At 37.0% G+C, this 25,085-nt stretch overlaps 4 protein-coding genes across 4 annotated transcripts; 1 reads left to right on the forward strand and 3 right to left on the reverse strand.

Moving 5' to 3' along the window:
• Positions 1–2,116: 2,116 nt before the first annotated feature.
• LOC113324734 lies at positions 2,117–2,689 on the reverse strand. Its single transcript, XM_026573026.1, has one exon. It carries the CDS (start codon positions 2,687–2,689, stop codon positions 2,117–2,119), a length of 573 nt encoding a protein of 190 aa, XP_026428811.1.
• An 11,758-nt stretch (positions 2,690–14,447) lies between these two features.
• Positions 14,448–14,890, forward strand: LOC113324735 (uncharacterized mitochondrial protein AtMg00860-like). The gene is made up of 2 exons (XM_026573027.1): positions 14,448–14,470; positions 14,590–14,890. The coding sequence occupies exons 1-2, from the start codon at positions 14,448–14,450 to the stop codon at positions 14,888–14,890; spliced, it is 324 nt and encodes a 107-aa protein (XP_026428812.1).
• Positions 14,891–17,402: 2,512 nt separating this feature from the next.
• Positions 17,403–18,713, reverse strand: LOC113324736. The gene has a single exon (XM_026573028.1). The coding sequence runs from the start codon at positions 18,711–18,713 to the stop codon at positions 17,403–17,405; it is 1,311 nt and encodes a 436-aa protein (XP_026428813.1).
• Positions 18,714–18,726: 13 nt separating this feature from the next.
• LOC113324737 (zinc finger MYM-type protein 1-like) lies at positions 18,727–19,890 on the reverse strand. The gene has a single exon (XM_026573029.1). The coding sequence runs from the start codon at positions 19,888–19,890 to the stop codon at positions 18,727–18,729; it is 1,164 nt and encodes a 387-aa protein (XP_026428814.1).
• Positions 19,891–25,085: the final 5,195 nt, after the last annotated feature.

Raw genomic sequence — 25,085 nt, forward strand, 5'->3', positions numbered from 1 at the left:
ACGAGATTTCTTATTAGAATAACTGAAAACCAACTTTAAGTTATATCTTGAATAAAGGCATTCCAGGTGGACTCAAGTTCTGCAAAAATTCGCTACTGTAATTTGGTATAATGTCGCTTTCATCGGCATTCAGTTTGTCTGCAGCTAAATATGTGTATGCATCACCATCCAGAATATCCAATGCTTCTTTGTTTATCTCGTTGACATCATCATTACGTGCTGATAGAATGATTCTTTCATTTATATGCTCAGAAGATACCTGATCCTCTGTCCCCAAACAGCGGTATAGTTTGGATATGAGTTCTTTCACATCTTTGCATTACCGAAGGAGGGAGTTGAATCTTTTCTTCTGGATTTTTCCCAGCTTATCACGTAAGTAAATTATCCATTTTAATGTGTAAGGTTATTATTGTTCTCAAAAATATAAATATCACAGTATCAACGAATATTATTACCTCCTGTAATGTTTCAGCGAACGCAATATTTTCAGGATCTTTGAGATCAAAACGCATATTCTTTGCAAGTGTCAGAACAATTATATTACTCCAGAGCATAGATTTTCTGAGACACATACCTAAGACGTCTGCACGGCTTCCATTCGATATAACTGGCAACGTTTGCCTAAAATCTCCTCCCATAACAACCGTAATACCTCTAAAAGGTAATAATTTGTTTTCACGTACATCTTGAAGTAATTTATTAACCGACTCCACACAATATCTATGTTGCATTGATACTTCATCCCATATAATCTGTTTTACTTCTTTAAGGAGTTTAGCTTCATACTTTTTTTAGGAATTGAACATACTCTGTCTTCGTTTATTTCTATCGGAATCTTAACTGTTGAGTGTGTAGTGCTACCCCCTACTAAAAGAAACGAAGCAATACCTGATGATGCAACAATGAGCACTACATCTCCCTTGAATCGATAAATTTCATCTATTGTATTATATAAAAATGTTTTCCTTGTTCCTACACTGCCTTTTAGGAAAAAGGTACGACAATCTCTTTGTTGCACAGACTCTATTATTTTGTTGTACGCTGACAATTGTTCCAGATTCAAGCTTGTAATATTTCTTCTAAGTTACGGTTCTTTTATTGCAGATTGAAGTTGTCTATGCTCGAATATTAATCTGTTTCCAATTATCTTACCCAATTTTCTTTTGGTTTCGACATTGTAGGAAAATGTTTTAGCTTGTTGTCGGATACGCGCAGTAGTTTTTCCAACAGGTATAATCCATAATCTTCGTCTGTTGGATTCTGAATGTTAAACATTGTTCTCAGTCTATGAGGAAGATCATCGCATATTTTCAAACCAAACTTTTCTCATAATTTTTTTGGTTCAGTTGGATTACAATCTGTTAAAATTATTTTGAATAGTTTTCTGAGTTGGGTACCTGTTTGGATAACTACGACTTCTTTAAGACACTCCATGGATTCTCTGTCATTTTCTAGTAGTCCAAGTGCAATGCATGCTCTTTTGAATGTAGGCAGCAAATCACCGTCCACTGTCTTTAGAAGTTCAAAAGAATTTGCACCTGCAACAACAGTCAATAGTAATCTTCGGCAATATAGTTCTCCAACATTAGGAGAAACAAAAACATTCTAGCGATTTCAAAACCATGTTTCCTAATGTTCCACTTTCTTGTAGTTTTATCCCAGACAAAGTGTTGCGGAAACTCTTGGTACGCATATCAAGGTGATGTAGAATTTTCAGCATAGTACTCAAAATAAGCTATCAATGTCGTCTTATAATTCTCAGCTTTCTCCGTAACCCCTTCTATTTGACCCTGTTGATTCATAAATAACTTGTTGCTTGCCTGGAAAATGGATCGCCAATCTCACTAAGCTCGATTCTTCTTGATGCATGAAACAACCGAATAAACGGTGTGCGGCCTCAGGTGGTCCAATATACCTTGCATCTATATACATTTGAACCTCATACAATAACTGTTGTGTTATCATATCCTTTATATATGTATTTGTTTATGTATTTCACTACCCTTACTCCAGCACATATCCCGACGTTTACATGACAGTTAAACATTCTCGATAAGTGTGGATTGTAGGGTACACCATCAATATTGTATGCTTTACGTCTGCCACGAACAATAACTTATCTTCCATCATTACTACGTCGGTATACTGGATACCCGCCACCGTCTAAAGGGGACCCTGGATTCCCATCACCGCATGGACCGTGCACCATACACTTCCTTATTGTATTAAATAGGAGTGGATCTTTCTTCTCATCTGTAAATTCGGCCGAAACAAATTTATTTACTTGATCAACTGTACGTATTTTGTCTGATTTCTCCAAGAATATTAGTAAATTCATATGTGGTAATCCATGTTTCTGAAATTCAATGGTGTGCACATGACCAACAACTTTTCCAAACACATTATTATTGGCTATCTCATTCATGAGATCATTCCTTTTTAACTCAAAAACTCGTGCCAATAAATCAGGACGATGGCATGCATATTGGTGTTGTAGAAGCTCGCCTTGAATTTCTGGCCAATTCGGACTGGCAGTCATAGTGAGAAAAACATAAGCATGATAGTTAAAGTGTGTATTTGCCATTGAATCTTGATAGATTTCATATATGTTTCTTGGACTCCCAATATATGAGGATAGTAAAATGCATGGTGTACCTCCTTCTTTAAGTGTTAATCCAGCATCTTTCATTTTTTATTATTGAAGCATATTGATCTGCACGTCGCTTTATCTGTTTAAATCTTATAAAATTTAAACGACTTTGTTCAGTCGAAGCCCATGCATCTACTAAGAATTTTTGGAATAATTTTCCTCCTCTCAGAATTGTTGAATATTCTGAGTGGCGCTGGAAAAGATCGTAACTGTAGAACTACATCTGAGATATATTTTTTTTGGTAAAATCTTTTCCTTCCCATTGTGAAAGTTCGATGCTCCAACCTATCTCACCGTAAGGGAATAATAAAACATAGTGCAAAGGTTGTAAAGGTAGATATGCAGGATGACATTCATTCATTAATTCTTGTAAATCATTTTCCTTCTTTTAGATACAGAAGAATATCGCAGGGTGATTTTATACCGCTGGGCTTTTCAGGTACGATAACGGATAATTCTTCCGCAGTTGGCATATTATATCGCCTCTTATCCGAGTTATCATTAAAAATATAGGGATACGTGCACAGGGTACTGAGATGACACGTCATTATCTCTTAAGATATCGTGTATTTGACGGAATTTTGTAATGAAAATGTTGTGCTACGGTAGTGTATCTTGGATAATTTTAAGAACTTCTCTACTTAGATTTGGATTTATTTTTTCCCGTATAACCAATGCATGAGATGGATCATATATGTATAATTGCGAGTAAATTGCATCCTCTCCTTCTTTAGGTGTCAAAGATCCACTATTATGTCGTAATTCATCATGTATTGAAAAACATGGAGGTCCTCCTCCTTTTGATACCCTTGTGTCGTATTTTAATCCAAAACTTGTAAATGCATTAGCAACATTTAAACTTCTAATATTTTCCTTAAACGTCTTTGATTGATCATTATCCCCTTCAAATAATTCTCTCAATGAATCAGAAAGTGTACGTAGTATTGGCAGATTAAGTTTTTTTTTGTAACAACATTTACCAAATTTGGGGTTCTTAAAAGATGATTCAGATAATTTCTCGTCAATCCAATGCAGAGCACCAAAAAATGGGCAGGGAACGTCCATCTTTCCGAGATAGTTTCTTTCGGTCTCATTAAAATTAACAACGGATATATTTCCAACAACTTTAAGTACATTTTCATCTTCGTCATCAACATCATTATCCGAAGAATATTCACAATCAGTATACTCATCAGAAGATATATCTGGAGCAGGAATAGACCTGTTTGAAAATAAATTACAGCACACATCGTTAAGACAATACTCAAGTTGAATTTGTATACATTGGTACCTTTAAATTTTAGTATATTACATCTTATTTTCATCTGAAGTGGATGGTGTACGTAGTAAACCTATCCGCATATTACTTCCCATAGCTACTGTATTCATCTGCAGTAAACACAAAAAAGATATCTAGCAACCTGTAATGGTGATTCATAATTGAGTGGTTAATTTCAGTGGCCCATGTAGCATCATCTCATATTTACCTGATCTGCATATGCATCTTCAAAGACATTACGATCTTGTGGCTCTTGTGTCCTTATTTTTTTATGCCGGGAATTCTGCAATTATAAAGACACCAAGTGGTTGATGGAATAATTTGGAAAATGTTCTAATTGATGATCAAATGGATTGATTCCCATATTCAAATGACATAATAATAATAACAGCTGTATTACGTGACATGATTGACTTTTACCCTTTCTTAATATTTGTACCTATCATGACTTTCATTCGATATACTTTTTCAAATGTTATTGCTAACATGAACTTACTATATTTCGTTGTTTCCTTTCTAGATTTTCTACGGTTCTAATCTCATATTTTCTATCGGTCGGGACACGAAGGAGGAAATCATATTCAATGAACATGTGTAAGTTTCCTCACCTGTAATTTTATTGGCTCCCCCTTTCTTTTTTGTAATTATTGTTGAGTTTCCATTGACTGCCGATGTATTTTTTCTTGTTTCCCTCTTTCACGACGTTTTTTTCGTGCCAAGGATGCAGCCTGTTGTAAATTCTAAATAAAAATTTACTTAATATCTTAATATTCTAAATCAATGTTGTCAATGTTAGTGTAGACATGAATGAAGTTTACTCTTGATGGCTCCTTTTCTGCTTGTCATAAGGATGCTCCCCGTGGCTTAGAAAAATGTTGATTCAGTTCTCTGCTGCGACGTTGTTGCTGTGGCAGTGACATCCGTGCCTGTATATTCAAGTAAGTGCTTTTGTCAAACATTTGTAGGTGATTATGTTATTAAACGTTTGAATTTACATTAAATCTATATTAAACCCGATGATAAAGTAGTACTTTAGCTCTGTCTGGGCTATTGAAGAAGACTTGTTGGGAGAACACCTTCTTCTGAAGGTTCTTTTTGTGCCTGTTATAAATTTGGAATGAAAATTAGCTGGCAGTCTTAAAAATCAATATCTGCGTCTTTTTGGCTCTTTTCTTAGTTAATACCTTTTCTTGTTTTTCTTTTTGATGGCGTCTTTTTTGTGCCAAGGATCTTGCCTGTTGAGGAAAAAAACTCGACGTGAATGTATTTCTTATTAGTTGAATATAAGCAAGTAAAAAAGCAAGAAAATTCATTAACTAGATGAAACAGACATCGGTGCGGTGATCATATTCTTAATTCAAAACCAAACCTGTCAAATTAAAAATGTTCCAATCAGTTTACCACTTGACCTTCATAATGATATTGCATACCTTTCTCGTTGTTATGGCAGTATTTTTGCTTGGTTATCAGGGATAAGAGCTAGGTTTCTTAGCAGTGTGATAGATTGTTCTTGAGTTAATTAGAATCACCGTAGCCACATAAAATTTGTTCGAATTAAAATCGATCTCGACTTATCAGCGTTAGAAACAATACGCCACTAAGTTTCCTAGTCTTGGCAGTGTGAGTGCATTTTTGTTATTAGTTGAGTATGAAAAGATTATTGATGGATGATATTGTAGCTGCTTTGTCAATTCTGTGCTGCAACGTGATGGAGACCTAAAATAAAAGAGAAGTTAATAACCCAATTTTGATTCAACATTTTTTTTTATTTTCAATTTTCACAACCGAATAATTACCTCATATTTTCCTCTGGTATAATATAACTCGTTGTCGTTATTGAGAATTGAAAATAAGTTGATTGATTGATGATTCCTTCAGCTTAGGTTGATGCCTTTTATAAGGATTCAAAAGATTGGGAAGGAATTGGACAAAGAAACTAAAGCGAGCAAATATATAAAGTTTAAGTGAGTTATTTTTTAAGTTAAACTTAGGAATTAAATTCACATAAGAAATCACCTAAGTTTGGAATCTGATTCATAAGCAAACAATTTCGGTAATAAAGGTTGGTCCGTGTCATCAAAGCCGTCTGCATTGGTCATGAGTAAATTGGTCGGAACCATGTTCAGAAAACTTCAACATCATCTAACGTTAACTTTGGTCGGGCCAAGTCACGATCTTTGCCTAGTCTGGAGCTCAACATTTTCCAAGAGTGGAGTTAGCCAAATGCAGTCACATTCTAATCAGGAATCCTTCTTACTGTTTGATACTTGTTAACTTCGTAAATTTGAAATTCGTCTTCATGTTTATTAATTGCGGAAAATGGGTCATTTGTCCAAATATTTTTAAAATATGGTTCAAATGGACGAGTAAAAATTAGTATGGGTGAAATGGACACTAAAAAAATAGCAAGGATGAAATTGGATTCATCCTGACTTAAACTTAAAAAATAGGAAGGATGAAACTGGATGCATCCTGATGTAAATTAAAAATAAGAAAAAGTATTTGAAAATAGGTAGGATGAAACTGTTTACATTCTGGATATTTTTACATTTTTGTCCATTTAAACAGTATCAAAATCTAAATGTCCTTTTCACCCAGGAATTGTTGATTTTGGTCTTTTTAACCAATTTTGTGTATTAATTGTTAACCTAGGGAATGTATAGTCGAGTAAGAGTGGAGTTATCCTCAAATTAAGAATCGGTTGCAATTGAATTCCAATTAGGAAAGCATCTTCGGTTATACTCAAATTAAAAACATGTTTAGGTTAAAAAAGAGCGTGAAACTGGATTAAGGTCAGACAGCCAGCCATGATTACATATTAGTCATGGTTGGTTAGCAGGACGAGACATGATGTCAATCGATTTTTTCATGGTTTATTAATTTCAGTTGCACTTTGCCAAAATTAAACACCCTTCTTCCTTAGAGCAACTGCAGTGGTGCGACCATAATCAAAGAGTAAAAACAATTTTTTTAAAAGGAATGGGTTTAGTCCATGGTTCGACGTTATGATATAGGAGAAAATATGGTGGAGCGGATGTATAGTGGTTCGTCTGATATGGGGCGTAATTATAAAATGCGTTCAGGATGGACGTAAGTTTAATTAACGCCTGATATCGGGCGCAGTTTAAATTTGCATTCCGAATAGAGCGGAATATACAGAACCGCCTAATGTACAGACGCAATAGAAAGTACGTCGGATGGGGCGTTATTAGGAACTATGCCGGATGAGGCGTTATTTGGAACTACGACGTATGGGGCGTTATTTGGACCATCGCCTGATGAGGCGCAAATTATAACTACGCCCGAGTGATAGTGAGACGGAACTTGGAATTGCGCCCCACCACAGGTTAATTTAGTACATGTTAATGCAAGATCCAACAAATAAACACTAGATGCAAGTTGTTTGTGCCACAAAGTGTGGGCTCTGCAAAGTAGATCGAAGTCGAACACACGTATCTCACGTGATGCAGCAAGAAGCCACGTAAACCTTACCTTATCCCCAATAATCACGTAGATTTAAACTAGGCCTGGTGAGACGTAGATTTAAACTACGTCCAGAATGACTGGCGTAAATATCAGTTGCGCTCGTTGATTGGACGAAGTTTTAAATCACCCCTGGTGAGACGGGACTTTAAACTACGCCTGGACGAGGCACAACTTAAAAGTTCGTCTATTAACCAGACGCAAATTAAAATAACGTCCCGTCAGGCGTACTTTAAAATAACGCTTCATAATGACGCAACTTGTATTTGCGCCTCACTCCCAAATGACATTTGAAACTCTGCTCCACTCCAAACGCAAGTAATAATTGCGTCTAACGATTGGCGTAGTTTTAAATTACGCTCGACCAAAACCAAACTAAATACCAAATATGGTTTGATTTTTGGTTTTGGTCTAGTTTTTTATCTTTGCTACGTTCGATAGTGGTTGATTTCTGTACCAAATATTTGGTTTTGGTCGTCGACCGTGGTTGCTCTTAGAAGGCTTAACCAATGCTAAATTCTTTAGGAAAGTATTTGTGAATAGCTCTTTCTTTTGGAAAGTATTTATCATTAAGCTCTAATTAGGAATAAGTTGCAACATTTGCTAATTACTCCATTTCTTTGCTTGTTTTAAACGGGTAAATTTATGCTTGTGGAGGGTCATGCTTTTATCCATTGGAATGGGAGGTAACTTTTGGCAATGTAAGATAACTTTTTGGTGCTTATTCATGAGTAATGTTTTTCATTGTTTCCTAAAGAGAAAATTCTATACACATAATTGGCAAACTTGCACAATCATTTCCCCCTTCTTCGACAGTGTTTTTGTAATCAAGGTTAACATAACAGTTGACCTCTGAACCATCTTCCATCGTCCAACTCAGATTGATTTATTGATGAATGCCCACATCCAAACAGTGAAAACTCCGGGCCCACGCACAACAAACTTCTCGATCTTTTGGAACAATTTTTTTGTTTGTTTTGTTTTCTTGTTTTCGGCATTGTGGTCTTTGGATTGAGGAAAAAAATGTAACAACCAATTAGGTGTACCCAACATTGAAATCTTGGTAAGATCATATTTTCGGAAATGTGGTAATTATATAATTGCCCCTTAAATTGATGAGATTCACAAATACTCTTATCATACAATAATTATACCCTTCTCAATTTATTAGTCCATTTGGGTCCATCAACGCTTTTATTTGTTACCTTATTTACCCTTTTTCTATTCACCTTTGGATCGAATCGTTTCAGTTTCATTTTTAATTTTAATTTTGCAAATTTTATTTATCTTGCCTTATCTTTCAACCATTTCCAATACCTCTGCAATTACCACCACCAGCTCCGTCGCCGTCACAATCATATCCTCCACGATTAGCAGTAGCAGCAGATCTATCACTGGGTTGGTGTTCGATTTCAACTTATTTCAACATTTTATTTACTGTTCTTCATCTTCCTAAGTTAATGAATGATTCTCTAGATTCAGAGGTCGACATATTTGATTTTTTACATTCGATTTGATAGTTTTATCACTATTGTTGTAATTGACTTCCTCTGGTTTCAACTTAATTGTTTATCTTTCTAGGTTAAAAGATTTAGTTTCCAGATTCAGATCGATAGATTTGATCTTTTTTGTTTTCGAATTGAAGATGGAATGAGATCTTTGCATGTTCGATTCATTGAATCCAGATACCGATGCAATGTGTATTATTTTAGAGTTGAAGTTCTTTGAATTATTGAAGCTCAAAAAGCAATGATGATGGCGGTGATTCTGGTGGCGGCGGTGATGGAGAAGCTATGTATTTGAATCTATTTTCTGTTTTTGTTTTGAAATTTGGGGTTACATCAGAAACTTTTTTATTTATAGTGATTCCAATTGAGATTAACTATGCTGGTGTTTATAAAGATTAATTATATATTCCATTTCTTTGTATTAGTTTCTGGTGGTGGTGGTGGTGGTGGTGGTGGTGGTGGTGGTGGTGGTGGTTGAATTGATAAATATGGGGTTAGGGTTTGAGCTACTGGTGGCGGTGATGTAGTAATTAACTAGTTGTGATTGCTTAGTTTAGCACAAGTGTTTTCAATTTGTGTCTAACATTATTACGGTGTTTTTATACTTCATTCAAATATGCATTTAGGTAATTTCATTTCCAATTTCAATTTTGACTCTGGTCGTGAGTTGTTGTTGATGCTTGTTAAGTTTCAAAATCCTAATTGAATTTATTTATTCTCAATAATTGATCCTATTTAGATTTTTGAATGCAGATTGATGCAGGAAGAAATTGGGATGCTTGCGAACGATGCAGGTGAAATAACGAGGTATATGAGGACTAATTTTGATTAGTAAGTTGTAAACTACCATACATGGTGTTGAAATTTAGGTGTCTGTTGAATGCTTAGGTGAAAATCTAGTAGACATAATATACACCATCAATGGGAAACTCAACTATTAGAGATCAATTTGAAAGAAGCAAGTATTGTAATGACTAGTATACAGAGGTTCTTAATTACTAACACATAGGTACGGTTCTTAATTACTAAGAAGCTAATATATAGATACGATTCTTAATTACTATAATGACTATGACTAAGAAAGTACTGTAATGATTGATTAAGAAGTTAATATATATGTATAGTTCTTAATTACTAATGTACAAATATTATACAGAGGTTGGTAGTTTGTAAACTGAAAGAGACTAGAAGTGTTAATTAGTTTATGAAAGTATTGTATTATATAATAATAAATTATTAAAGATAGCAGCTAAGTAATCTAGACTCCAATTAAATGATTAAGGGTTTTAATCTATACATGCTCAAATTTTTATAATGTAAACAAGAACATTATTTTATTGAACTTCCAGATGTTTGTTTCCTGAGCTTCCAGATGCTTGTTTCCAGCACTGGGTAGTGGAAGTTGCAGTGGTGGTGGGGGTAGTTGTGGGAGACAGTATGGACTTGTATTGAAAGTGCCAAACATTTTTGTAAGACTCTTATACATCTTATAAAACAGGAGAAGTCTTATAATCTATTATTTTAACATTTGCTGATTAATTGCTACATTTATATAGTTTGAGATAGTTATTCAAATAATATGGATTTTTGAATGCATATCTGGATGTTATTGTGATGCAGCATGTAACTGCCAAGGCATAGCCTTGATCAAGCAAGCAGAAGATGCCGCAAGGAACAAAAAGGTTGGTTCTTCATACTCGAACTATAGATTGATAACTCCAACTGATTTAGGTTCGTTAAATTTGTTTCATTCCATTGTTCATACAATTTGTTACTTCATTTCGTTGACAATATGTCTTGTCCAGCATAATCGTACTCATGGTGCATCGGTTCAGTAATTTCATTTTTCCTCGAATAACATGAAATTGAATTGATCCTGTGGTGCAACGGTAGCACAACTGACTTCTTCAGTAGATGCGTATTCGATTCACGTCGGGTTCACTAATTTTAGTACATCAATTTTTGCGATCAACTTTGGTTGTTGATACTAATTTTGGGATAAACTTTGGTTGTTGATACCATAAATAGTTTGAACATTTCTGAATTTTTAATTTTGGGATCAACTTCGGTTGTTGACACCATATTATTTATTTAGTTATTTTATTTTATGATTTTTTCTTGGAGGATCAACTTCGGTTATTGGCACCATATTATTTATTTTTTTCATTTTCTGATTATTTTTTTAGGATCAATTTCGGTTGTTGACACCAGATTTTGGATCAACTTCGGTTGTTGACGCCATATTGTTTTCTTATGAGTTTTTTTTTATTTTTGTTTTTGGGATTAACTTCGGTTGTTGACACCAGATTTTGGGATCAACTTCAGTTGTTGACGCCATATTATTTTTTACCTTTTTATAATTCTTTGATTTTTGTTTTAGGGATCAACTTCGGTTGTTGACACCGGATTTTTTAGGATCACATTCGGTTGTTGACGCCATTTCACCTTTTTATGATTTTTTGATTTTTGTTTTGAGGATCAACTTCGGTTGTTGACACCCAATTATGGGATCAACTTTTGTTGTTGACATTATATAAATCTTTTTTTTCTGATTTTTGTTTTTGGGATCAACTTTGGTTGTTGACACCACTGGCGGCGGTGGTGGTGGTGGACTAGAGGTGGTGGCGTACGGTGGTGTACTGGTGGCGGGCGGTAGTGGACTGGTGGTGTGGGTGGCGGGTGGTGGTGAACTGGTGGCAACTGGTGGCGGATTAGTGGTGGTGGTGGGTGGCGGGTGGTGGTGGACTGGTGGTCGGTGGTGATGGGTGGTGGTGGACTGGTGGCCGGTGGTGGTGGACTGGTGGTGGGAGGTGGCGGCGGTGGAAAACTGGTGGTGGAATGGCGATGGTGGTAGTGGTGATGTGGCGATGATGTTCCGATGGTGGAGTAATAGTCGGGGTGGCGGTTGGTAGGAGGTGGTGAAATAGTAGTTCAACGTTGGTGGCGGTGGTGGATATTTGGTGGTGCTAGTGGTAGCGGTGGTGGAGTGATAAAAACAATTTTTTGTTGTATTTTGAAATTAAGAAATATATTATATGAATGAGGATATTAAGGTAATCTATTTTTTAATGTATAAGATTTTTAAATGATAGGAGTATATTTATTGTTGTATAAGGGTACATTTGTTGTGTCTTAAAAGTCAGGGTATTTAATTAATATACCCTGATATGATATCCATAAGAGCTAGTTTCCAGGCTTTATGATATACGTTGTGGATCCATCTCAAAAATAGCACGCCAACTCCAAAATGGTGATGGATTCTGATAGGATCAAATCCTGTCATGGAAGCATAAGCTGCTGTCATATGTCTGGGAACACTTTTTATTACGCGTCAAAGTTTCTATAGGTTTAAATTTTAGTCTTTTAGATTAACTAGAATTCCTTGTAAGGTTTTTCTAACCGAGTTTTTTAATCCACAGGGAGTTCAATAGTTTTAGGAGTCTGTTTAAGAGTCTTATTAGGATTCGTTTGTCTCTGGGTCTATAAAAAGAGATGTCAGGTCCTGTGTTGCAGCATCGAAAATTTATAATATCTTTTTATTACTTGTTTTCTTTATTGTCTGCAACAGCAAACGCTTCTGCTGGACGTGATAAGAATTCCATTCTTATCATTGGTATCAAAGCGGTTTCGCTCCTTGTATGACCCTAAACCGATCACAAAAAAAGAAAATTATTCATGGAGCAGTTGACAGCTCAAGTTACTGCGATGTCTACAACAAGTCTTCGATTGAAGGAACAATTAGAGAAGTTATTGGAGAAAGACTCGGCTTCAAGCAGTGGAGGTCGTAATTCTCCTAGGAATGATGCGAAGGTGATTTTTCCACGATTTGAAGTTGTGGATCCTGAAGGTTGGTTATATCGTGCTGAATTGTACTTTCAATTATGAAATACCTGCTGCAAAACAGGTGCAATTGGCGGGTATTAATCTTGATGGGAAGGCGTTACAGTAGTACAAGTCGATGAAAAAAGTGTCACCTAACCCTAACTAGGAAGGCTTCTCTCCATCTTCTTTGAAGCGATTTGGGCGCACCAAATATGAAGATCCAGCTACAGATTTAGCCAAGATCAGTCAAGTTAATTTTAGTTCAATTGGACACTATTAGGAGGAATTTGAACGACTGTCAAACCAGGTAAGTGACGTTCCAGATTTTTTTTTGGTAAGTTGTTATGTTGGTGGTTAAAACCCGATGTCCGTATCGAAGTGCAAGCGTTAAGCTCAGAATCCTTAGTTAAGACTGTAGGGCTAGCTCGTCTGCAAGATGAAAAAGTTAATTTGAGACGACAAGGTTCAAGACTTGTAGTGAGACTTAATCCAAATCCTACAACCACACACCAACAGTGAAAACTAATTTTCCTCCAATTAAAAAGGCTTACCACAGAAGAGGCGGAGGAGAGACGGAAGAAACAGTTATGCTATAACTGCGATGAAAGATGGTTTCGAGGTCATCGATGTAAGTCAAAGACGTTATTCCTGATTGAAGGTGAAGAGGACGTCGGTGAAGAAGACGAGAGTAACACATGGGATACCTAAGAAAAACTCACACCAGAAATCTCCATGCACGCCATAGAAGGCTCAACGACGCCGCAAACCATGCGAATTGTGGGTCAAGTTAAGAAACTAACGGTTACAATTTTTGTGGATTCAGGAAGTACTCATAATTTTCTCGATCCTGCTATACCAAAACAGTTGGGTATTGAGATGGTTAAGGATGAAGGTTTTGAAGTTATGATTGCTAACGGGTCTCGGATTCCATGTCTGGGGCAGTGCCAAAACGTAGAATTTCTTCTTCAAAATACACTTTTTGTGAGTGACTTCCATGTGTTGGAGTTAGGTGGATGTGACATGGTCTTAGGAGCGCAGTGGCTCCAAACTTTAGGACCAATTCGGTGGGATTTTAAAAACTTAACGATGGAGTTCGAGATTGGCGACAAAAATATACGACTGATAGGTCATCAAAAGAAGGAGAACCAGCTAGCTTCAATGCACACAATGGAGAAGTTAATCAAACAGGGGGCTCCAGCTTTAGTTTGTTGTGTTCAAAACTTGGAAACGAGTCAGACAGCGTCCAAGTTACCAAAGGCGATTACACAATTAATTGCTAGATACACTTCCGTATTTGCAACGCTCACGAAGTTGCCACCGATGCGAACTCATGACCATAAGATACCGTTGTTATCAGAAGTTGCACCAGTCAATGTCTGACCATACCATTATGCTCATTGTCAAAAGGCGGAAATCGAGCGACTAGTCCAGGAGATTTTGGATGCAGGTCTAATTAGACCAAGCACAAGTCCCTTCTCATCACCAGTCCTTTTGGTCAAGAAGAAGGATGGAACGTGGCGGATATGCATCGACCACCGACCGCTCAACCAAGTAACCGTTAAAGATAAGTTTTTTGTCCTTGTCATTGATGAGCTGCTTGATGAATTGCGTGGGTGTAGATATATTTAAAAATTAGACCTGCGTTCCGGGTATCACCAAATTCGTATGTATGACGAAGACATATTCAAAACTGCCTTTCGCACTCATGACGGGCATCATGAATTTTTGGTAATGCCGTTCGGCTTAACTAATGCACCGTCAACATTTCAACACCTAATGAATGAGATCTTTCGACCCCATTTACGAAAGTTTATTTTGGTGTTTTTCGATGATATTATGATTTACAGTCGAACGTTGGAGGAGCATTTGAAGCATCCAGAAACTGCATTCCAGATTTTGTTAAAGAATCAACTTGTAGTGAAACTTGGTAAATGTTCGTTCGGAAAGGAGAACACTGAATATCTGGGGCATATCATCACATCTAAAGGGATTGCGGCAGATCCTTTCAAGATTGAGAGTATGTTTAATTGGCCGACGCCAAAAACATTAAAGGGTCTTCGTGGATTTTTGGGGCTGACTGGGTATTACCGAAAATTTGTTAATAATTATGGAAGTACATCATATCCCCTTACACAGATGTTAAAGTAAAACAATTTCGTTTGGTCAGCGTAAGTTGTCCATGCATTCGAGGCCTTAAAGAAAGCTATGACGACACCAGTGTTAGCACTTCCTAATTTGGATCAGAATTTTGTTATCGAGACAGATGCCAGTGGACATGGAATTGGGGAAGTATTGATGCAAAATCAAAAATCAATTGCGTACACAAGCAAAGTCCTTGCACCCTGACATCTTGGATTATCAACGTATGAAAAGAAACTGCTCGCAGTGGTACACGTCGTAACTAAATGGAGACCGTATTTACTTGGTAGGAATTTTACTATTTATACGGATCAACAAAGTCTAAAATATTTTTTAGAAGCTAAAGCGACTACTCCATTACAACAAAAGTGGTCGGCAAAATTGTTGGGCTACGATTATGAAATTAAGTATAGAAGGGGAGAACAAAATAGTGCGGCTGATGCTTTGTCACGGCTGCATGATAGTCTAGAGAGTTATGCATTACGTATGCTAGTTGCACTTGGATGGATGAATTGAAGAAAGAATCGAGAGCTGATCCATGGGTGCAGGAACAAATGACAAAGCTACATCAGTCAAATTTCAGTGCCAAGAACTACTCAGTGGAAGATGGGTTACTTAAATACCACCAACAGTGGGTTTGAAACCCTAAATCTCATTGGAAAGAGTTGATACTGCAGGAATTTCATTCGTCGCCTGCGGCTGGGCATTCCAGGTACTTGAAAACGGTAAAGATATTCTCAAAATTATTTTCTGGAAGGGAATGAGACAAGATGTTACAGATTATATATCACACTGCGTCAAAAAAATAAATAAGAGACGTTGTGGCCGTCTGGATTAATGCAACCGTTACCTATCCCTGAGACTATTTGGTAGACATATCCATGAATTTTATTGATGGACTACCAAACTCACATGGTAAGACCGTTATCTTTGTTGTTGCGGATCGCCTAACCAAATATGTACATTTCATGGCGTTAAAACATCCGTACACAGCAGCGTCAGTGGCAAGGGTTTTTGTAAAGTCTGTTGTGAAGCTGCATGGATTTCCACGATCGATTGTGTCATATCGAGACATTGTGTTCACTAGTAAGTTTTGGAATGAACTGTTTCGACTTCAAGGTACCGAACTGAGAATGAGCTCTTTATTAAATCTCCCAAACTCTGCACATAATTTTACGTGTACAGGCGTACCGACCATATGTACACGTTGTTGTAACTTAGAACTAGTCTCTAACTCTCTGTTGTAAAGTCCTATTCCACATGACATTAGGTTTAGTCTTTCGTATTCTCAGCTATACCTATTCTTTAGCTCTTGTTGTTACGCACTTTTAGCTTTGCATCTTGTAAACCATATAAATACTGATTAATGAAATCAATCTCAACAATTGTGTGAGAAACATAAAATTCATATTCATTTATGGTATACCAGAGCTAGGTTAAAAAAAAATTCCCTGCAACTCAATCTTCATGGCCATTGATGGTGATCAGTCAGATCCTATAATGGAACCTCACAACATCAACAACTCCGATAAGGATACTACATTATCTCACAGCAGTCCTTATTACGTCCATCCAGGGGATAATCCCACATCTGTGATATTTACCCCTCTTCTAACCAGCGATAATTACTGCACCTGGGGTAGGGGAATGATGAAAGCACTCAGTGCAAAAGGAAAAACCGGCTAAATTGATGGCACAGTGAAGAAGCCAACCTGTTCGGTCGACCTTCCACCCTGAACGCGTTGCGATGATCTCGTTAGGAGTTGGATCTCCAACTCTGTTGATCCTGAAATCAGAGGAAGCTCAATGAACTTCCCATCTGCAAGAGAACAGTGGCTGGAAATCAAGTCCCGTTTCTCTCATCACAATGCATCCAAGATATATGCATTAAAGCAGTTTATTGCCAATCTAAAGCAAGACAATCTCATCCAGGGGCGGAACCAGGATTGAAGACTGGGGGTGGCCTGGGAAAATTTATGTACACTCATAAAAAAAAAATTGCGATGCAAAGATTAAAATAAGATTACCTATTCAATGACAATTAAAGATTTTCTGAATTTCTAATAAGCAATCCAGACCATTCAAATGTTGAAAAATTGTTATAGGCTTGATAGCATATCCCATACCTGTAAACAAAAACAACCAACAGTGACGTTCAAACAATTTGCAAGACCTAAAAATTAAGTGAGAAAGACAATGCTTATTACCTATCATGGTTCTTTTCCAAGAGTATTACAATCAATTCCGTAGTACTGGTAACCAATATACCCTAAATAATAATAAGAAATAGAAGAAAAGCTAACGACGTACCACATACAAATACCAAGATCTCATTGAATACCATGAATCCAAAAAAATGGTTTCATATATATATATATATATATATATATATATATATATATATTAAGTTTTCCAAAATATACACGTAAAAGTGTTTTACCAAATACTGTCAGAAACCCATATTACCCAAAATATACACATAAAAGTGTTATGCCAAAAACTGACTATCGCCAGCCAAAGCCTAGTATCTAAGTGGTACCCTGTGATCGTACATGTCGTCAAATTCATCTATGATTGAATCAATATCAATAGCTCCTGCAATTTCTCGTTCGATGTAGATCATCATGCAATCCCTAAGAAAATCTTCTTCCATCTTGTTGCGAGCAGCTGTTTTAACCAATTTCATTGTTGAAAAATATCTTTCTGCAGTTGCCGTAGAAACTGGAAGAGTCAATACAATACGAATCAACCTATCAATCATTGGGTAAGCTTCTGCCTTCTTGGTAGATACTAGCTTCCGACACAACTCAGAAACACTTGATAAGTTCTTAAAATTCAAATCTCTAACTACATCATGGCCATAATGTTGTAACTCATTTCTCAAAATATATACCTGTTGCGGACTCAAATCCAGAGGGTAGAATTTCTTAGAAAGATCACAAAGACTATCCACATTGAATGACTTAAAAGAATCTCTAGGATCCAAACATGAGCTAAGAATTAGTAATTCTATTGTGTCTTCTGGAAACCTACAATCAACCTCTAACAACTGACAATCAATTGTAGCATTAAATATATCAACACGATAATGATGGTCTACTGTGATATTATCACGCTGCTGACAAGAACGACCCATACCCTCCATATAGCGAGCCTCCATATTAGGTATATGAACATCATATCTACCACAAAATTTAACCACAGTTGTAATAAAATCTTCCCAACCGTCTTCTCTCAATTCTCGAAGTAGAGCTTTTGTGGTTGAGACTGAAGACATAACATTAACAATGTCTAATGTTTTCTTTTGTAGGAATTGGCATAATATTTCAGTAATTCCCATAATTTTATACATCAAATGCAAGACAAAGACAAGCCTTAATGATCTCATTTCTTCAGAAATACTTTGAGCTTCACCAACTTTAGCAGTCACGTTCGGATCACTTGCGCCAATATGATCTATTGTTGTACAAGTTGCTTCAAACTTATCAATCAGATTGCATCCAGAACCATAATGGGAACTCCAACGAGTATCTGTAGCATGACGCAAAGTACCTATTTGGTTTGCCCCTTTTCCTGTCTCAAGCTCACCATTAGCTAACCCTTTTTCAATTTCTTCTTCCTGGGCAGATTGAAAGTCACCAAAACGATGAGAAGAAGCTGTAACGAGATTAACTGTTGATGTTAACATTGAATAGAATTTCCAAATAGGACCCATCGTTTCAGCTGTCTTTACAACATCTAACTGAAGGCGATGTGCAAAGCAATGAACATAATAAGCATATTTGCATTCTTTGAGAAACAAAGCTTGTAACCCATTCCACTGACCTCGCATATTACTAGCACCATCATATCCCTTCCCCTCGCATATTTTCAATTTCAAGACCATAATAATTAAGGATTTTTGTTGTTCCTTTTTTCAAAGTTAATGCACATGTATCGTCAACACGTTGAATGTCAAAAAACCTTTCTTGAACACAACCATACATATCTACATACCTTAAAACAATCACCATTTGCTCTTTCTTGGAAGCGTCTCTGGATTCATCAACAAGTATACAATATTTAGCATTTCCAATTTCCTTGCGAATCTTACTTCTAACTCTATTAGATATAATGCTCAAAATCTCTTTTTGAACACTCGGTGAGGTATATTTGGCATTTCCAGGAGCGTTCTCCAAAACAACCGACTTCACGTTTTCATTAAGTGTTGCTGAAAACTTTAACAACTCAATAAAATTCCCGCGATTCCTTGAACTTTTTGACTCATCATGACCTATGAATGCACATTGTTGGAAAGAAAGCCACATTAAACATTCAATTATTGCCTTGAGACGCAACCTATTTCTCTTCACATCTTCTTTTTCTTTTCTTTCCATTAAGAGACGGATTCTTTGAGCTGGATTGTTTAAATCATTTGAGTTCCCTTTGGAAGTGGAGTGTCCAGAATCAATGTTTCCCAAGTGAGTTAGGAATGGACAATCTGATCCACTATTGACAGAGCACCATCTTCTGAAACCTTTACTAGTGAATGCTGGTTGCTTTGGTGGATCTGTTTCGAAGAGGAAACAATGAAAAAAATATGCACTATCTTTAGAAGGTGAGTACTCCAACCAAGGATATCTCGCGAACCAAGTATAATCGAACCTACGATTTTTCTTTCCGAATTTAGAGAGTGGATAAGCTAATTTAGGTTGATAAGGTCCTAACTTCAAATATGCTCTTCGAACTTCATCACGCTTGTTAACATCATGCTGCATTATTGGAATACGTAGTCCCGGATCACGTTCTAATGGAGTAACTTCTATTCCTTGAGCTTCAGGTCTGATTTCCTGTAATTGAGTTCTTAGGATGAGCAAATCTTTGGGTTCAACTCTCTCGACAACTACTTCATCGGGCTCAATGTTCTCAACAATCTTATCTGACAAAAGTTTTTGTTCTCTAGGTATAAGGTTGTAAAACGCTTCCAATCTTCCTCGTTTGTGTTTGGATGGTGGACGGTGAGTCGGCATTGTTTCCTATAAGCCTGAAAATTTCAGTTGCAACACTTTTAATTCACATCACAAGCTTACTACAAACATAAATAAGCTCCACAAGAAATGAATTATGAACTATAAGTTTATAACTGGCAGTAGTAGTAACTAGTAATCCACTAGTCTTAAAAAGAAAACTCAGCACTACTAATGGAAAAATTAACTAGTGTATTAGAATTCAGAGAAAACATAATCAAAATTTGGTGATTTATCCCTCAAAATTCAAAATCCTGCTCCTACTGTGCAAACTTTTATAATACACACCAAAAAGATTCTAAAATTCTTAGCCAAATTATCAATCACAATTGAATTAATCAGAACTGAACATTTACCATGAATCATGTCAACTAATTAGCCTAATTTGATAATCACATATTCACTTATAACATCAAAGAAAACAATCAATTTTCAATTGAACAAACCCAAATAAATTGACCTAAAATTAAGAAAAGTAAAAAACCCAATGTCTTTTTGTTACGGTACCAACACTTATTCCTGGTAGAATCCTTAATTAGTTTTCTTTGTTTAGTATACTTTAGTTTTCTTGTTAAGTTAGAACTACTATTGCTTGTTCCGCAAGTATTACTAGCCATATATATTTGGCTCTTGAGTCTGTAAGGAATAACAAGTAAAAAGAAACCAACTCTTATTCAACCTTCTTCTCTTCTTGTCTACCTTATTCTTCTGTTCTCTTTTTCTTCAACTTGTTCTAACTCAATTCTCGCGTGTTTAATCCTCACCAAAAAGGGTATAACAAGCTACTTATTTGTCTGTCCATTATATTTGGGGTCTAGAACCCTAATATCTGGTTCAGAGCTAGGTTGCGTTTTACCAAAAAAAAAAATTATACAGATAACTTGAAGGGTGTTCATGACAGCGTTACAATTATGTCTGCTAAAATTGACTCCCTCCTTCAGAAAATCACTGCCGATTTGGCAGCAAAAGCAACAGCTAGAGAGGAGAAAAAACTTGCTCGTCAGGAAGAGACCGATGCTTTAACGAAGAGTTTGACAGAAGGTCTAGCTAAGACTTTTGAATCAGCTTTCACAAATTCCTTACGCTCTGTCCTTGAAGAGTTTATACCTAAAAAGACCATTGAAGGTGAAAGTTCTGGTGTTCCTTCCAAACCACCTCCGGTTCGTCCTGGTATACTTGACACCCCTCGTCCTCCACCAGTGCAGTTGAAGTTTCCTGTGTTTGATGGTGACGACCCAGATGGTTGGATTTTCCAGGCAGATCAATACTTTCTTTGGCATTCTATTGCTAATAATCTGAAAGTAAATTTAGCTGCTGCTCATCTCAAAGGTGAGGCTAATGCTTGGTTCAGGTGGAAACGAACTCAGCAACAGATTCTTACATGGGTTACGTTTTGTACTCTTTTTCGTGAGAGATTTCAGAAAACGTTTGTGGATCCGAAAATCGCAATCAGTACAATCAAACAAAAGGGTTCAGTTAAAGATTTTCTTCCTGAATTTGAACATCTTCTCAACTTTGTGGATTTCGAGGAAAGTCACTTAATTAACCTTTTTATTCTCGCTTTAAAACCATAGGTTGGAAATGTGGTTAAGTTGTTTGAGCCTACAACTTTGTCTTCTGCTTTTAAGAAAGCACTCAATCAGGATGAAGTTTTGTTGTCTACCATACATTCTTGGCGGTCAAGACAGACTACTATTTCTACTACTTCTCAATTTCGAAAACCTTCTCCACCTATGGGTAAGAAACTGCTTATAGTGGAAGAGCAAAGGGAACGTCAAGCCAAAGGCTTATGTTTCAACTGTGATGAACAGTATACGCGAGGGCATGTCTGTGTTCAGCCGAGGTTATTGGTTTTAGAGGTGGATACACCAGCAGTTGATGACAAAGAGGTCTTATCAAATGAAGATGGCACTGAGGAAGATTTTACATATGCAGACACTTCTCAGGATCAGGTTCAACCTACGATCTCTTTACATTCTTTGCTTGGTTCTTCGTTTCCTAAGACAATGCGCTTGGAAGGCTACACCAAATCTCAACCTCTTTGTGTCTTAATCGACTCTGGATCTACGCATAATTTTTTGCTTCCAAGATGGGCTAAGCATTGTGGCTATTCCATCCATTCAGATGTTACCGCTTTGCAGGTCACAGTTGGTAATGGTACTCAAATGCCAACTAAAGGATGTTGTTTGAATGTACCAATTACACTTCAAAATCACTCTTTCACCACAAATTTTCATCTTTTAGATATTGGGGGTTATGATGCCGTGTTAGGCGTTCAGTGGATACGAACTTTGGGCCCAATCATGTAGGATTTCTCCAACCTCACAATGCAGTTCACAGTAAATAATACAGCCGTCTATTTACAAGGGAGTAATTTCTCATCATTCATGTTGATGGATTCTGTGCCCATGCAACAATTACTCTGTCGTGAAAGTTATGCTGTTCTATTCCAACTGACCGCGGTAAATGCTTCAATTACTGATTCGGTTCCTAGTACCAATTCACCAGCTTTAGAAGAACTTCTTTCTCAATATGCTGATGTTTTTGCTACACCGACTACATTACCTCCTGAAAGAATACAGGATCACCGCATTCCTTTGGTGTCAGGTGCTACTCCTGTCAATATAAGACCGTACCGTTATCCATATTTCCAAAAGGATGAAATAGAGAAAATAATTACTGAACTACAAGACTCTGGCTTTATCCGCCACAACAACAGTCCTTACTCTTCTCCAATATTAATGGTACGCAAGAAAGATAATTCATGGCGCATGTGTGTCGATTATCGGGCATTAAATAAACTCATTGTGAAGGACCGTTTTCCGATTCCGATGGTTGATGAGTTATTAGATGAATTGCATGGTGCTGGTGTATTTACAAAGCTCGACTTGCGTTCAGGATACTATCAGATTCGCGTTCATCCTGATGACATTGCTAAGACAGCCTTCCGCACTCATGATGGCCATTACGAGTTCCTCGTTATGCCGTTTGGTCTGTCTAATGCACCAGCAACCTTTCAAGGACTCATGAACTTTATCTTCAGAGCTTATTTACGCAGGTTCGTGTTGGTCTTCTTTGACGACATTTTGATCTACAGTGAGAACTTGTCTGATCATCTACTTCATTTACAATTAGTATTTGATCTTCGTCGTACCCATAAACTCTTTGTGAAGGAGTCTAAGTGCATATTTGCACAACCTACAGTAGGTTACTTGGGACATGTAATTTCTGCTAATGGGGTATCAGTCGAGCAAGAGAAGATCGAATGTATTGTTTCGTGGCCTATTCCTACAACAGTCAAGCAACTACGCGGGTTTTTGGGATTAGCCGGCTACTATCGTAAATTTGTTAAGGATTTTGGCAGGATTAGTGCTCCACTTACTCAACTATTGAAGAAGGATGATTTCGCATGGTCTGACAATGCTATTACTTCTTTTCGTAATCTTCAACAGGCTTTAACCTCCACTCCAGTGTTGGTCCTGCCGGATTTCTCTATAGAATTTGCTCTAGAATGTGATGCTTCAGGAGAGGGGATAGGTCCAGTACTACTCCAATCTGGTAGGCCTATTGCCTTTCATAGTAAGTCATTAGCTCCTAAGAATCTTAATTTATCGGTTTGTGATAAGGAAATGTTAGCAATTGTGTCAGCTGTGCACAAGTGGAGGGCATATTTATTGGGTAGACACTTCAAAAATTTTACTGATCATAGAAGTCTCAAATACTTTCTAGATCAAAAGTTGTCTTCTATGGAACAACATAAATGGGTTTCTAAACTTTTGGGTTATGATTACGAAATCATTTTTCGTCCAGGCAAAGACAATGCCGCTGCAGATGCATTATCTAGAAGAATCAGCACACACTTCAGTTTGTCTACACCAATATTTTCAGGGATCAATGATATAGTTCAGGAGTGCCATACTGACATGGAATTGGGTGGTTTGATTCAACAGTTGATTACATCCCCTGATTCTAAGCCGAATTTTGCTTATCTCAATGGCATTTTAAGATACAAAAATCGGATTGTTGTGGTTCCTACGTCTGCATGGTGCCTCAAACTTTTAGAAGAATTTCATACCACTCCAATTGGTGGCCATTCTGGGTATTTACGCACTTACAAGAGGGTACAACAGAATTTCTATTGGAGAGGACTCAAAAAGTCAGTCAAGAACTTTATTTCGCAATGCGATATCTGCCAAAGAAACATGTCAGAATCTGTAGCACCGCCAGGTCTGTTGAATCCTTTACCAATTCCCGATGATGTGTGGCTCGACATATCAATGGATTTTATTGATGGTTTTCCTTCTTCAAACCGGAAAAATTCAATTTTGGTTGTGATTGATCGATTGTCTAAATATGCTCATTTTATAGCACTAAGACATCCATACTCAGCTAGCTCGATTGCGGAAATATATGTGAAAGAAATAGTTCGTCTCCATGGCATGCCAAGAAGCATTGTTAGTGACCGTGATCCAATTTTCTTAAGCAAATTTTGGGAGGCCTACTTTTCTCTTCAGAAGACACAATTGTGTCGTAGCTCGGCTTATCATCCACAATCTGATGGAAAAACTGAAGTCACAAACCGTACATTGGAGTGTTATTTACGGTGTTTTGCTGGGATGCAACCAACTGATTGGACGAAATGGTTTCCATGGGCTGAATGGTGGTATAATACTATTTTTCATTCCGCTATTCAGATGACACCCTATCAAGCTTTATACGGTCGTCCTCCGCCAACTATTTCCTCTTATTTGCCAGGCTCTTCTTCTGTTCATGATGTGGACTTAACTCTAAGGGCTCGTGATCATACACTTAAACTCCTTAAGTCCAACTTGCTTGCTTCCCAAACTCGTATGAAGAACTATGCTGATAAACATCGAACCGAACGACAATTTTCTGTTGATGATTGGGTTTATCTTCGCCTGCAGCCTTATCGACAGATGACAGTAGCTCACCAATCCTTCTCTAAACTATCTCCTAAGTTTTATGGTCCTTATAGAGTTATTGAAAAGATTGGTTCTGTCGCTTATAAGTTGGAATTACCAGCCACTAGTCGTATCCATTCGGTGTTTCATGTTTCACAACTTAAACTTAAGCTTGGTAACCATGCTTCAGTGCAGCAATCCTTACCTGCTATAGTTGATTATGAGAAATGGGAACCAGATTCGATACTTGAACGTCGAATTTATCAGAAAGGTGAT

This window comes from Papaver somniferum, chromosome 11, assembly GCF_003573695.1.
Source record: "Papaver somniferum cultivar HN1 chromosome 11, ASM357369v1, whole genome shotgun sequence".
NCBI lineage: Eukaryota > Viridiplantae > Streptophyta > Magnoliopsida > Ranunculales > Papaveraceae > Papaver > Papaver somniferum.